Here is a 15,066-nt window from a genome sequence, read left to right as displayed (position 1 = left end):
TCATTTAGAAAATTATGATTTATTTTTTCCTTTCCTTCGACATATTAGTATTACCTGATATGATACACTTTTATGATTTATTTTCGTTTCACATGTATTTTAAGAATGATCAATGACTGCATTTCAAGACAAATTTGAAAAGAATGTTTTCGTTAGTTACCCATCATAGTCACAACCTAGTCCGACTGCAGAGTTTCAAATGAACTCATACACCTTTAGATGGATAACTCAAAATGTTCAGGGCAAGAAAATAAACTAGCTTGTAATGATTCAAATTGCATGCAGATCAAACGTGGCCTATAACATTGCAACCTCCAAAAATAAGAGTATAGAAAGCTGACAGTCAAGTGCTTTACACACTGCTTGTGCATTCACACACGGAAAAGATAACCGAGCACTGGTTTTATGAAAAGGTCAACCCAACCACATGCTTCGTTAGAGGTTGACAGGAAACTGCCGGTGGGTAGCAGAATTACCTCCATCGAAACCAAAATACTAAGGAATGAATAGCAGTCTAAATTGGACATACTCGCTAATGCACATCTCCACCTATACACTGTTAAAGAATACACTCCACGACACTAAGAGAGACTCACTGTCTCATCATGCCATCTACCGAAAGACACCCTTGACACTGAAACAAAACAATAAGAAAGCAGGTTTTTCATATCCGCAACACAATGGATGATACCTGGACACCAGCTGTCGGTTGCAAACAACTCTTGGAGACAAAGACAGCTACTGTACTCCACCGCGTGGAGAAACTACTTGACTGATTTGCACTGCATCATATATAGCAACAACCCCTGTACGACAGCCACCAAACCTGCATTTGGAGGGCTTACATACTTCATAGCAGTCACGATGGAACAGCGAACCTTCCCTACGACCTGAGCACTGGTCGTTACAGCCCTCAATCAGCGCTGGGGTTCTCCGTCTTCTAAGCAGTTGCTGACCAATACTAAATACTCACTAGGCAACCTCGCTAGGATGACGGTCATAGCTGGGTAGGAGGAAAAATCTGCCGAATGAACTCTTGAAAGCGTTTGGAATATAATTTAGGTTCCACCGCAGATATGGAAATCGAATCAAACTGGCAGGCCTTGTATGCGTGCTCTATGCGTTTGCTGAGACTGTAATTTTGCAGAATGTCAATGATGCCAAAATATAGCACCACATCATGCGACTCTCCAAAGAATTGACCCTCAGAGGTCTTCGATTCATCATCCTTTTTATGTACACGTTCAGCTCTTGCGGGCATGTTTACTCCTAGCTGTATCCTCAACCTGCTAACATGGAAAACATAAAATCATATGCGTAAGTCAAAATCTTAGAGTCACGGAGAGTCTTGGCTGCAGACAAAAGGATTCAATTTCATTCAAGTGGGGATACGATTCACAAGTGTCAAAAAGCCCTCACCGAGCTGTGCCTGGAAGAAGCAAATCAACTTCAGGATCTCCGGCCACAGATGCTCGTAAAGGACTTCCCCGAATATGAATTCCAGGGGTTCCGCTACTGCCATGGGCAGCATCTCGTGCTACCAGCACAATACCTCTATTACTCGCCCATTCTTCATCACCTCCTACAGGTTCACAAAATAAAGCAGTTACAACAATATTAAGCACTTCCTGTGTAGATAAAACTAGCACAACTTTAGTTCTAGTGAGATGAACTTGGTTACTTAATTCTTTTGGTCACGCAACAAAATATCCATCCAATTGTTTTTTACTGCTTAGCGCTTGACCTGTAAAAGCCCATAAAAAAAGTAGCACAATCCATCCCTCGCGGTAAACAGGCGAAACATAAATATAAGGTTTACATTCTGACAGTTGAAAATCAGGAATTGATCAAACATAAATGACTAACATGATGCAATAGACTTTCCATAATACAAATGTGAATAACTTGCAGCTAACAAAACTTTAGAGAAATGGAAGACGAATGCAACGGCCAAAGAGTCGATTTTTTCCAGAGCAAATACCTTCGTCTAGAGCGGTGCTTGTGAATGATTCACTTGGAGGAACATCTGGTGTAGAGGAAGGACCTGGAGACAAAGGTGCTCTGTATTGTGGAGCCCTAAAATGAAGGCCTAGCAACATACTGTAATCCATAATACCACGAGCTTCTAGAAACTTGCAGTCATACTCAAGTTGCCTGCCAATGTGCACAGCCATCCCAAATGTCTCTTACAAAACGTTACACTTATTACTCTCCAGTAACGAAACAATTGGTGAAATAGTGTTTTAAAAAAACTTCTGAACTTTGCCACTGACACCACCTAGTAGCGATAATAAGATCTGTTACAATCTCATCTAATTCAAGTTACTGCATAGTAGGTAACTGTAAACCTGTACTAAACCCAGCTTAACAAAATCTTCTTTTTATAAAATTCTTATTGAATGGACGAAAAAGGAGAAAGACGCAATACTTTGACGCGTATATGATACGCTCCATTCACAAGCATTTTTGTTCATAATGTCAGAGAAAATAATACCGGAGCAGTGAATCACGCCAAGAGGGGTCAAGTCGAAACTCGTAGTCAAGATCCAGGTCTTTTAACGTAGTTGTTTCATCAATCTCCACCTTATCCGCAGAGCGCCCTTGCGACGATCCTTTCAGGTCGAATCGCCGATGTATACGGAGCTCAGTACAGAACATGTTGCCCATCACTACGAACCGCACCTGCAATATGTTCAACTCTTGGTTAGCTCTGAGAAGGAAACAAGGATTATGCTAAAAGGCACCTCATCAGGTTGGCTCAGGTTTGCGATACTTTAAAAACGACATATACCAAGTAGTTCCAATGCTCACATACAAGCCGCATTGAGGAGAAAAATCATCTTTCAGTGATTTCTGGTACTCTTTTGCACGATGTCTGAGTCCAAAAACATTGCTAAACTAACTGAACATGTCAGCTCACATTTCTTCAGTGAACGTAATATTTCAAAGTAGCTGAGTAACAATCTAATTAGCTGGCACACTTTTGGCTAAAGCAATTTAAAGAAAGGTCCAAAATCCTAATATAATCATACAAAAGCAAGTTGACAATTTAAATAGACAAGAAAGAATCTAAAATTGAATGTGTAAAGTAGTGCATGCGTCAAAAAAGGAAATCACCTTTTGACCTCCGTATGGCTTAATGCGATGAAGACCAAAAAACTTTGTGATGAGTGTATTATCGTAAGTTTTCACATGGAGATGGTATGCTGCGAGCATATTCAAAAGAACCTACAAAAACAAACTCAAACCAAAGGAAAATAAATAAGAGCACTAGAGTAGCACAATAATCATACCAAAATTACTGATAATGCGGCCTCAGAGATCTAGTTGCCGCACGCATTATTGCAGCAGCAAATATATGAAGCTGAAGTAAAAAAAAAGCTGGACATATTCTAGATCACCTTTACTTCCGCTTTTTTCATTGTTTTGATTATGAATCGGTCATCATGCGAGAGATAAAATACGCTGCCACTCTTTCCAGGTGAAACAAGCTCCCTCAACGCATCATCTCCACATAAAGATAACATGTAATCTGCTGCATCAATCTTGAACATTTCCCGCAAATGTCTGCCAGAACATTTATTTAACAACATTCAGGGTTGTTCATTAACATTCTCCAATACTCCCTTTTTTAAGGAAAAGAAAGAAAAAGAAATGAAGATCATAACGCTGAAAAATTGAAATGAAAACAAGTATTTGATCCGTGAAAAAATTCACCCCATAAAAAGAGTAGTGTGTGACCTGAAAACCATGGGACAGTAGTCTTTCCACTTAAAATCTGATGAATTGTGAGTAGGAGTCAGTGGCGTCCCAGATTTTGGAAAATTCATGTGTATGCTGGCACGAGGTCCGAAATCATTTGGACCAATCTCATGTCTGGGCTCTGGGGTGATCTTGCCAACAGTATATCTGTAGTAAGAAGACAATGAACAAGAATGCTGAAGTCATATTTCAGAAAATGCGGGAAATAGGGAAGATAAATAACCACCGCACTCCCCGACCCAGTTACAACGTACATATGCATCAGGCGAGGGGTGCAATAGACCCAAGGCTCCAAAACGCCGTACAGCAAGCTTCTATAATCGCAAGAAACTAAATATAAAGAACCCAGAGGATTCCCAGGGATTTAATCAGTTGGAATATTATTAACGTGTAGCAGTGTTTACAAATCGAACATGGATTATGCAATGAACATGAAAACCTGTAGAATAAATCAATCTCTTCATACTACCATGTATAGAACGTACCTTATGCCAAGCTGCAAATTTAGCATAAGGTCATAACTCCGATGACCCTTGAATATGGTTTCTCCAGGTCTTTTGATATCCTTAGCAGATCTGCGAGGTCTCCTCTTTTTGTGACCCACAGCATCAGCACTGTCTTTCACCAGCTCACTCATCAGCACGCCCTGGACATACTCCCTCACAACTACGGTAGGAGGAAGGGCTCCAGGGGTCTCCAACAGAGGTCTTTCCACTCCCCGCTCCACACCTTCCAAGATAGTATCTGTGGTTCGAACACTACCGTTACCCTCCAATCCAAACCCCCTCTCTAATGGGCCATCCATGCTCCGACGTCTCTGAATACTGTTTGAAAAGTCCCCGCCCTTGGACAACTCTCCACCATAAGGGATCCTTTCAGATGATATGGATCTACTTCTAGACCACCGCAGAGGACGAAGCTCCCCACTGTGATAAACATGACTTGCAACACCTCCGTCATTGTTCCGAACTGCTTGTAAGTCTCGGGTACCAGCAGGATAAAATACACCTTTTCCATCTTTAAGACCCCTGCTCCAAGTTCCATTGTAAGAACTCCCGTCTGCCCACACATATACTCCTCGTCCATGCTCCAACCCATCCAGCCACTGCCCATCAAATTTATCACCGCTTGTCCACGTTAACACGCCATTACCACACATTGTGCCTCCTCTCCATTCCCCATTGTACTCGTTTCCGCTTGCCCAAGTGTACTTACCAACGCCTTCTTGGACTCCTTGTTTCCAAGTCCCTTCGTAAACGTCCCCATTTGCATACCTCTTCCGACCTTGCCCGTGCTTGACGTTCATGCTCCATTGACCTTTATAGGTTGTGCCACCGGTTCCCATATACGTGCCAACCCCATGCATGTATCCTCCAATAAATTCACCTTCGTAAGTGGCCCCAGATGGCCATGAGATCTTGCCCTTTCCTGACTTTTTGCCTCTCCCCCATTCACCTTCATACATGCAGCCATCTGCCCACAAATACTTGCCCGTCCCCTCCGGCAAACTGCCCTGCCACGTACCGACGTAGAAGTCGCCATTTGAGAGCTCCTTCTCTCCAGTAACTGGAACCGACCCCGCATCTCCCGACCCATCGATTGATGACACGCACTTCGCCTCACCAGCATCGTCGGAGGTCAGGAGTTTAGTTGAAGTCAGTTCACAACTGCGAGGGGAATAATGTTTTCCTCTTATCTGTTTTGACAGATCGACGTCGTTGTCCGTATCCGCATGAGGAAACGGGCCAGACATACAGGTGAGACCAGTTGTAACAGCTTTCTCAGGAGCAACAGCCCGTTTTCGCGACCGCCTCTGAAAACTAAAAATTAAATTTCGTATCCCTTGTCCTGACTGGTTGGCCACATTGCACTCCTCTGCACGACCTAAACTACATGTTGTTACCAATGTCGCGGCCGCACCACTGTCAGCTCTTCTAGAAGAAAGACTACGCGAGTTAACATCTTTCGTCCTATGAATCTCATAAAGCCCTGAAGAGACAACACACGCTCTGTATCAGTGCTGTGCCCCAGCGATGCAATTCCACACTTCACACTCACACCTGTTGCCGAGAATTGAGGCGAATTTCTCACCGGAAAAACACAAGCTGAAGGACTAGGCTCTTAAATCGGGCGAGTGAACAGCATAATTTCTGAATAACCTTGTAGTATCTCTGGTAACTCACGATGATATTTCCGACATTCTCAATTTAAAACACAACCGACGCACATGCTATCGAGAAATCATCAGAATGCACAAAATAGCGCAAACTGATACCTCGAATAGCAACAACCATCTAGTGTTCGACCCTAGATGTGTTCGACCTGCTTCATCTTATTCCTTGCAGCCCTGCGGTTAACTCTTGTAACCACACTGGCACGAATAGCAGCGTTTCCAAACAATGGAAAAGGGTATTCCGAAAACACGACAAGACACGGCAACACAGCAGACTAAACCAGACACTCGGCTGCACGCCGAACGTCGTGATTGAGAGAAAGAATAAGGAAGATTCACTTGCCTTCAGACATTGGTCCTCGTCAAATACAGATGCCTTTCCTAGATTTCTACTCCAAGTCCATGTGGTGTCGACGCGTGAAACCTGTTCGATCTTCCTAAGAAAAAGCCAGCGCGGCATGAACACCACCACGCAGCTAATTCCTCGATCAAAAAAAACCACAACCTAACGGCGCAATCGACGCAGAGCAGTAACGCTGCGAATACGCTTCCGACACTTTAGAAGACCAGATGAGCACGACCACTCGTCCCAGCATCACAAATGACGCGGCATCTGCAGCCGAGAAAAACTACAGAAAGGCGATCCATAAGTGAGGACCCAGAGGACTCCAGAATGCTAGGACGAGGGGCAGAAGGGGGAAATCATTTCGGGGGGGTGGACTACGGAGGAGAGAGGGGATGACGACAGAGCAGAGACGAGATAGAGGGAAATCGGTCTGAAAGAGCGACGCGGACGGGAAATGAAATGAGGAAGGCAAGTGTCAAAGCCCGCCACTGATCCGCAGTTCTCTGAGGAGAAGAAAAAGGAAACCCTAGGCCGAGCAGTGGAAAAGTGGCACCAGCAATGCGAGCAGCAGGGACGACGACGGAGCGAGGGGAACCAGGAACGCGACCTCGACCTCCACCGGCATCAGCACCACCACCAGGACGGCAACAACGCAGGGCACCAGAACCACGCAGGCAAGTGCCCCGCGGAGTAGGTGCACCAATAGACTAGTCTCAGTCGCAGCACCAGCCTGCTTGTAGCCAGTCGTAGCAGTAGGATCCACACTTGTGGTGAGCTCCCTCTCCTCCCCCCCCCCCCAATGTTCGCTTTCACTTTTCCCCTCATGTTGATACGTTTTTACTGTTCCTCTTTTTTCGCATTTTACTTTTTTCTTTCCTCAGTTTTCTTTTATCTTTCCCTCTTTCTAGCGTTGGCTTAATCTCTTCTTCGTCAGCGCCAAGCAAGCAAGCGAGTGTCCCATTTATGGTGTCCCCATATTAATAGAGTATCCAAAGTTTGACCGTTTTCATTGTTGTGTGCATTCGCGGGATATGTTTAAATACATGAGTATGTAAACTTATATTTGATTCGTTGCTTATATTTACGAATATGCATAAATGGGCTACCAGGTATCTTCTCCAATTTGTAAGTCAATGTAAAAAATATTTCTAACCATAACAATAAGTTATGTTCAATTTTGAATCAAGTCATATTCCCAAGTTGGTATGTTATTATCAAATTTAGCATTTTAAATTCACCATCTTTACCTTGTTCTCTGCCCAGCTTCTTTCATTTTTCATCATCTTTAAAAAAAAATCATGAACAGTGTTAAAACAAATGCAAGGGATTTCTTCTAGATATAGATTTTAAAATAAGGTATTAAGTTGGATACATACATGCTTCTGATCAACTTAATTTTTGTTTACAATATGACCGCACATGTTCTAAATATTGATTTTGTTCATATGTTCCAAAATTCAAGTGGGTTGGTTCATTTCCGGCTTCCTTTGTTATATACGTATTTATAGATATATATATATATATATATATATATATATTACTTGTAAATATCATGAAATTGGATGAAAATATTTATGGCTAATTCTTGTTTTCAAATGAAATTTATCTTTTACAATATTAACAACATGTTATATCCACACAATGAAACCTTAAACATGTGCATGATAATTTAACCATCCACAATTTTTATTTTGATGTAAAAGTAAATAATATGCCAACGTAAACATTGCTTCTACTACATGTAGATTGATGTTTTTGTAAATATAAAGTACAAGCATTTAACATTCTAGTCAAATAACAAAAGCATGTTCTATAATTACATTATTGTAATTGCATGCAAATAATTAAATATTATTAAGCAAGAATATTATCAAAAAATTAATCATTATTATGAGTGTTTTAAATGATTAATTTCATTTCTTTTTCTTTTTAAATGTGTTCATGAAGTTCTAAAAGATGAATGTGTTGAAATTATTCATGAATTAATTTTATTTTTCCAATATATTGAAAATTTTAGGAAAATTTTATTCTTATATATTATTCTAAATTAAATAATTTAAACTAAAATTTTACAAATATAAATTTTTATATGAAAAATGTAGATAACCATTACCTCCAATTACTATTTTTCTTGAATTTTTTCATTTACAATAACATAAAAAGTTTTTGAATCATAGGCATTCCTAGCCTTGAAATTGGGTTCATGCTTAGAGTTATTATAGACTCTTGACATTGGTTAGGGATTTTGGATTTGGATGGTAGAAATGTGGTTGCCACTCAAGAGCCTCCTATCACTAGGTTAAAGGGGCATTGGGCAGCTACTCTCCATCTTTCTTTTTTCCTTACAGGGCAAAGCTATGCCAATTTTTTTTCTCTCCACCTTGCTTCTAATTCAATGAAAACTCCTTCCGTTATATAATTGCTTGGATTTCCACCTTTTAGTTGGTTCAATTATTTTATTTTTATATCTTTTGAAATATTTTCTAACCACCTTCCTCTAGTTATTAGCTTTCTAAGAATACCAAGCACATATTATTTGGAGCTCTAATGAATTTTTGGCAAATTTTAAAATGAAGAAAGGTGCAGTGCCTTAGCCATGAGAAATTGCTAACTTCAAAAAAATTATTGCTTGGTGATCTCTATCTTGCTTCCCAATTTTTTTTTTTTTTTTTTTTTTTTTAATTTTTTTATTGTAATTTAAAGTCTAGTTTCTATGAAAATTTAAATTAGAATTTTTGAAGCTTTTATGAATTTTTAGTGAATTTTTGAGTAAGAAGGGATCTACTATAAGATAGTATAAGGGCAGTACAATAGAATTAGCTTAGAATTTCATAGTGTAGTGCTTGTTAAAGATATTTTAGTGAAAATTATTACAACAAAGGTGTCTTGAAGTTTAGTTCTAAGAAAATTTTAAATTAGAATTTTTAAAGTTTTTATGAATATTTTTAAGTATAAGGAGATCAACTGTCCTAACTGTATAAGAAGATGCACAGTTGAGAGTCCAACATTGAAAAGCCACATCTTAACCATTGTATACTGGAATATTGCAAAAACTGGGAGATAGGAGCTCATCCAAGTGAAGGTTTAGCACACAAAAAAAAAAAAAAAAAAAAAAAAAAAACTCACACAAGTAGGAACTAAAGAAGATTTTAATGGATTCTTAATTTGTAAGGGGTTGTTACCTCAATTCATGATGAAGATAAGTTTTTCTTTCCTAATCACCTCCTAATTGCATTTTTTAGTTCATGGATTATTGGATTAATTCGTCACTCATCTTATTACTACATTAATTGAACCTTTTATCTTGTCTTAATAATTATTTTTTAAATTTTAACTTTCAATTACCTTTCTACCCTCAATTTTTAATCTTATGTTATTTCAATTTTTACTTTACTTTTAACTTTAAATGTATTTTTTTTTATTTTAAATTTTTAACCTTTATATTATTTCATTTTTAACTTAATTTTTTACTTATATTTTATTTTTATCTTCAACTTTTAATCTTTATGTTATTTCATTTTAATTTAACTTTTAACTTCAATTTTATTTTTTACCTTCAACTTTTAATCCTTATGTGACTACATATTTAATTTAAACTTTAAATTTTATTCTTATCTTAATTATTAAATTTTAACTTTTAATGTTATTTTATCATTTTAGAAACAAATCAATTAGATGTTTAGACTTAAAAAAGAAAAAAAAAAAAAAAAAAACATAGTTATTTATCATTCAATTTAATTTTTTTAATTTAATTAATTTATAAGAGAAATTTAAACCATCCCATCTAAGAGGATTTATATCAATTCACATCAAGTTTTATCTGGCTTGTCGTTTGCTAGATATTACATTGATGATATTATTATTTTTAATAACACCTCATAAGATCATATAAAATATTTTTAAGTAGTGTTTGAGTAATTACAATAATAGAATTTTTTTTTGTATTATAGAAAGTATAAATTCTTCTACAAATGATTACCATATTTGGATCACAAGATTATCTCAGAAGGTCTTAGCATACAACAAGCAAAGATAGATGCTTCACAAAAAATTCCAACACCAAGTGATGTTTTATGACTTTGGATTTTTTTAGAGCTAACAAATTACTACCAAGCATTCGTTAAAAACTTTAGCATTATTTCCAAGCTTTTAACTATTCTTATGGATAAAGATTAACCATGGACTTGAAGTCATGAGCAACAACATGCATTTGAGACATTGAAATAAAAGTTGACGTCAAATCTATTGCTTTGATGTTCAAATGCCAACAGATCTTTCCAATTATATATAGATTGGAGTGTAGTAGAATTAGAAGCAATCTTCACACAAAAAGATGATATAAGATGAGAATATGTTATTACATTTTCTTTTAGAAATAATAATAATAATAAAAATTCAAATTACTCATTTTATGAAGGAGAAGCTTTGACAATAATTTTAATCATTGCTAACTTTTGATCTTAATTGTATAGTTAATATTTTATATTGATAATTGACCATCAATCTTTAAAGTGGCTTATGGAATTAGAGAAGATTAGTGTTAAGCTTGCAAGATAGACTTTGTTGCTTTAAGAATACAACTTTGAGATTATGCATCAGGCATGTATTACTAGTTTGGATCCTAATGGACTTTCTCGTAATTTATGATATTCAAAAGAAAACTTAATTGAAACTTGATGGTATAGAAATTGTAATCAAGAGGCATTCTTTGGATGGCATGTAGCCACATACTTGACTTTAAGATTAAATTTTACAACTATTGTTCTTGACCACAATTCAAATGAGAAATTGGACAAGAATTAAGAAATTAGCAATATATACAAAGATCTTACAATCTTGCACAAGCTTCAATAAAGAACATTTCATCGAACTATTTCTAACACAGAAAGACATAGGATTAGTCATCAAATAATAAGATTTTATTGAGAGAAAAATTTGTTATTTTATATGTGGCTTGATAGAATCAGACACATAGTTCTAAGGTTAGATCAAAGAGCCTCCTTGATATAACAAGTATATAAAGAACTTAGACATTTTAAGATATATAAGACACATTCTATGTTGTATAATAAATATTAGTAGAGTGGTGTATATCAACAAGTGATCACATATGTTTCTTAGTGTAAAGTGTATATTTTAGTTAAATCAAGCTTTAGCACCTTATTGCCTCAATTAAAGTTGTTACATATCATGGATTTTTGTTATTGTTAGTCTTTGGACTTTATTGAACGACTTATTGTTACCTCATGTGGAGCTAAATATATATATTGGTGATAGTAGAATATTTTAAGAAGTGGATTGAATTTGTGGTTTTACTACAAAATTCTTCAAAATTAGCAACTATGGTTTTTCTTGATTGAATACTCACACGTTTTGGAGCATCTATTAAAATTTTAATAAATTAAGATAGAAATTTTTCTAGAAGTTTTAAAGCATTATATAATAGAGCTTTGATAAATCATTATACTACATTTAGAAATCATCATGAAGCAGATGGCCTAATTAAGTCGATTGTTCAAACTATTAAACGAGATTTACAAAAGTTTGGATTATTTCATAGCAACCATCGTGATTAGGACTTGATGTTGCCATGGATTGCGATGGATTATTATTTCAATAGACAAGCATCTTTGACAACTTATAATCCTTATTATTATTATTATTATTATATATATATAGTAAATAATTGAATTTTATTATAATTAAAAAAATAAAATAAAAATAAGTGATATATGGCTCATATATAAAAAAAAAATTGAAGTCCATTAGCATTGAGTTGGATTTAAAAAATAAAATAAAAGACATAAATTCAAATAATATCTAACAAAGTTTAAAATAATAAAATCTTCCATTGAGTTTTTTTTTTTTTTTTTTTTTTAATTTTCTTCAAGCTTAATATATGTGGCTCATTGTCAAGTTATTTGTATGTAACAAAATCCATAACAATAAAAGAATAAAAAAATACACATTTTTTATCTTTAATATACATCTTTTTGTGAAATTATAAATTTAAAATCTTTGAAATGAAATTACATAAATTTTGGAAGTTAGATAAGACAGGCATTTAAATCCTTAATGTGCAAATATTGTTGAATTCATTCAATAAATTGAGGTCACAATATAAGACATTATTTAAGATTGTATTACTTATAATATATTTTTTAATAAATAAAAAATATATAAAATACATACATTATATGTAATAATTAAAAAAAATAATATATTTTGTAATTCAATTTATTTGCAACTACCTATCAAAAATATCTATAATTACTTAGATAAGAAGTATTAGGTAGAAGGTTAATATAAATAGACTTTATTATATATTATGAAGAAGCTTCATGAATGCAGATTTGACTTCATGTGAGTTTGTTGGTGATTGGTAGGTTAAAAATTTTTCCAATAAATTGGCTACATATCACACATGTTGGAAACGTTTAGTATATGTTGGCATTTAATACAAGTTGGTCATATTATTCATATGTAGGAAATTGTTTTTACAAGTTTGACATGAATGTTACAAGTTAGACATATGCCAAAGGTTTTTAAGAAAATCACCACATAACTTATAACAAGATAATTTATGTAGAGATAAGAGTGACGCTTTCTTCACTTTGGTCAACGTCTTTTAATCTTTAGTCTTGTTTTAAGAAGTCTCTAATTTTCTTATCTTTAGTAATAGCCATTCTAATTTAATTGATAATTTGGTTTTTTATGATTCATATCTTTGATACAACTACAATCTAAGTAAATGAACGGCCATAGAATAAGTATCTTTTCTTCCATAAGTATGTAGACTTTTTGAAGTAGACTTCTCATCTCATGATTTTTTTGAAATCCACTATAAGTTATTGTTTGTAATTCAAATTTATGGCTAAAGTATTAAAGATCTTGAATATGTGCAACTTCTTTGATTATTGTTGCAGTTGTAGAACTACAACTTGAATATTTGATGTGTGTATTCTTGAGCATATTTTGTAATATAATCCTTATAAGTTGTAATTTTAAAGGCCTTGTCCATTTTCAACATCTTCAAAATGTAATTTTGTATTTTTATTTTTTTTATTTTTATTTTTTAAAAATAAACATCTATTATAGTTTGATTTCTTTGTATTAATTTAAGAAATCATTTTTATATATTTCAATCTATATCAAAGATTTTTGTATAAGTTATTTAAAATTTGAAGAGCTCTTTTTAAAAAGAAGTCATTACAACCTCACTAATAAGTATATATATATATGATTTTTGTAGCATTCTCTCCTTGTCAGAGGTACAAAACCTTAGGCCTTTAATGATTTGTCTTATTTGTAAGTGCATCTTCACAATACAATAGAGATGGTTGATGTGTCTTTTGATATTCAATTTGATGAAGTAAGATTGATAATACTTGAACTTCTACTAAAACTTGTTCAATATTTTTTTCATCTATGATTTTAAAGTAGTAAATTCATATATGAAAAAATGGTGCATGAACATTATCATTTTCATAAGTAATAGCATATATGCCATAGCAACCATCTGTCAAGGACATGAATCTTAAAAAAAAAAATCCTTAATATTATTCAAAGATGATATAATTTGAATTAAAATGGCTATTGCCAAAAATAAGAAGAATAAAAAGTTTTAAAATAAAATTAAGAAATAGAAAGAAATTGATTACAGTGAAGAAGATTTCATTCTTGCCTCCATATATACTCTTAACTAGGAATTATGTGAAGATGTCTTATAAGACCTTCAAAACATGTTGACTTTGCAAAATACATATTTTAACTTACTAGACAAGTTTTCTATATATATGCCACATAGTTAGCATACTTTGTAAGCTATCAACACATGTTTAGCTTGTTGATCAAGTTTCTAACTTACCAATCAACTACAAACACATATAAAGTCAAAGTAGTATCTATGAAGCTTATAGGAAGCTTCTCTAAAAAATATTATGAAATAAATTTATTTTTATGTACTTCTATTTAATCATATAGGTAATAATTAGAATAAATATGTATATCTATGATATTATCCTTTCTTTTAAGAACAAATTCCATGAAGAGTAGTTATCATATATTGAAAAAATCGAGGATGCGACAAATTGTGTTTGCCACATATTCACATCTTTATTTTTTTTTGAAGATAGTTGATAGGTCTTTTCAGCCATCAATTGTACTCATACTAAGGCAAAAAGATTACTTTGTTATTTGGTCATTGTTGAGGCCTTTATAACTTTCTTCAAATAAAATATTTGAAACATTGTCAAGAGTCATTCTTACCACTAATAAAATCAACAAATATTGGCAGTCTATTCTAAAGTCATGATATCAAACATGTTGTATCTTGCCATTCATTTGAAGAAAGACATGTCATTCTTAAGGTTCTTCATCTCAATAATGTCATCTTGAAGGTTGTAATAATTGCAATGTTTCATCTAGTAAGTCAATAAGCAAAAGCTCTTTAGTTGAATCTACTCATTACTAATTCTTCATCTCCTTAGCATTACAAATACACAAATGTTTCAAACAAGAGTAGGAAGTAAAATGCTATCTTCAATAGATCTTGTTTCTTTTATAATAAAGAATTGTCTATTATTCATCTTAGTTTTGATGGATGTCATCAATGAAAAGCTTCAATTCTCTTTATTGCATTTGCAAGATTCTTTGTTGGCTCCCATATAAATTCTTTAATATTATATTTCCACCAATAAATAAGATATTCTAACCTATTTTGGTACCCCTTTGAATATAAGACTTCTTCTATCTCAAAATCTTAATTATTATTTATTTCTATAAA

General features: G+C 34.3%; 1 protein-coding gene across 3 annotated transcripts; it reads right to left on the bottom strand.

Annotated features, from left to right (window-relative positions):
* Positions 1-380: 380 nt before the first annotated feature.
* Positions 381-6,977, bottom strand: LOC112284778 (phosphatidylinositol 4-phosphate 5-kinase 9). 3 transcript variants are annotated; one of them, XM_024525002.3, is made up of 9 exons: positions 6,279-6,977; positions 4,248-5,751; positions 3,742-3,909; positions 3,402-3,567; positions 3,118-3,228; positions 2,495-2,682; positions 1,982-2,154; positions 1,420-1,582; positions 381-1,289 (listed from the first exon to the last, which is right to left on the bottom strand). In XM_024525002.3, exons 1-9 carry the CDS (start codon positions 6,286-6,288, stop codon positions 998-1,000), a joined length of 2,775 nt encoding a protein of 924 aa, XP_024380770.1. In that variant the 5' UTR covers positions 6,289-6,977; the 3' UTR covers positions 381-997. The 3 variants fall into 3 exon arrangements, with proteins under 3 accessions (XP_024380770.1, XP_024380771.1, XP_090107863.1); XM_024525003.3 differs by having other exon boundaries at positions 381-1,286; XM_090251737.1 differs by lacking the exon at positions 6,279-6,977 and adding an exon at positions 5,854-6,084.
* Between the last annotated feature and the right edge of the window lie 8,089 nt (positions 6,978-15,066).

The sequence above is a fragment of the Physcomitrium patens genome, chromosome 7, assembly GCF_059467195.1.
Source record: "Physcomitrium patens ecotype Gransden chromosome 7, ASM5946719v1, whole genome shotgun sequence".
Lineage (NCBI taxonomy): Eukaryota > Viridiplantae > Streptophyta > Bryopsida > Funariales > Funariaceae > Physcomitrium > Physcomitrium patens.
Note: the sequence above shows the minus strand (reverse complement) of the source record. Positions and strands in the feature narration are given on the sequence as shown.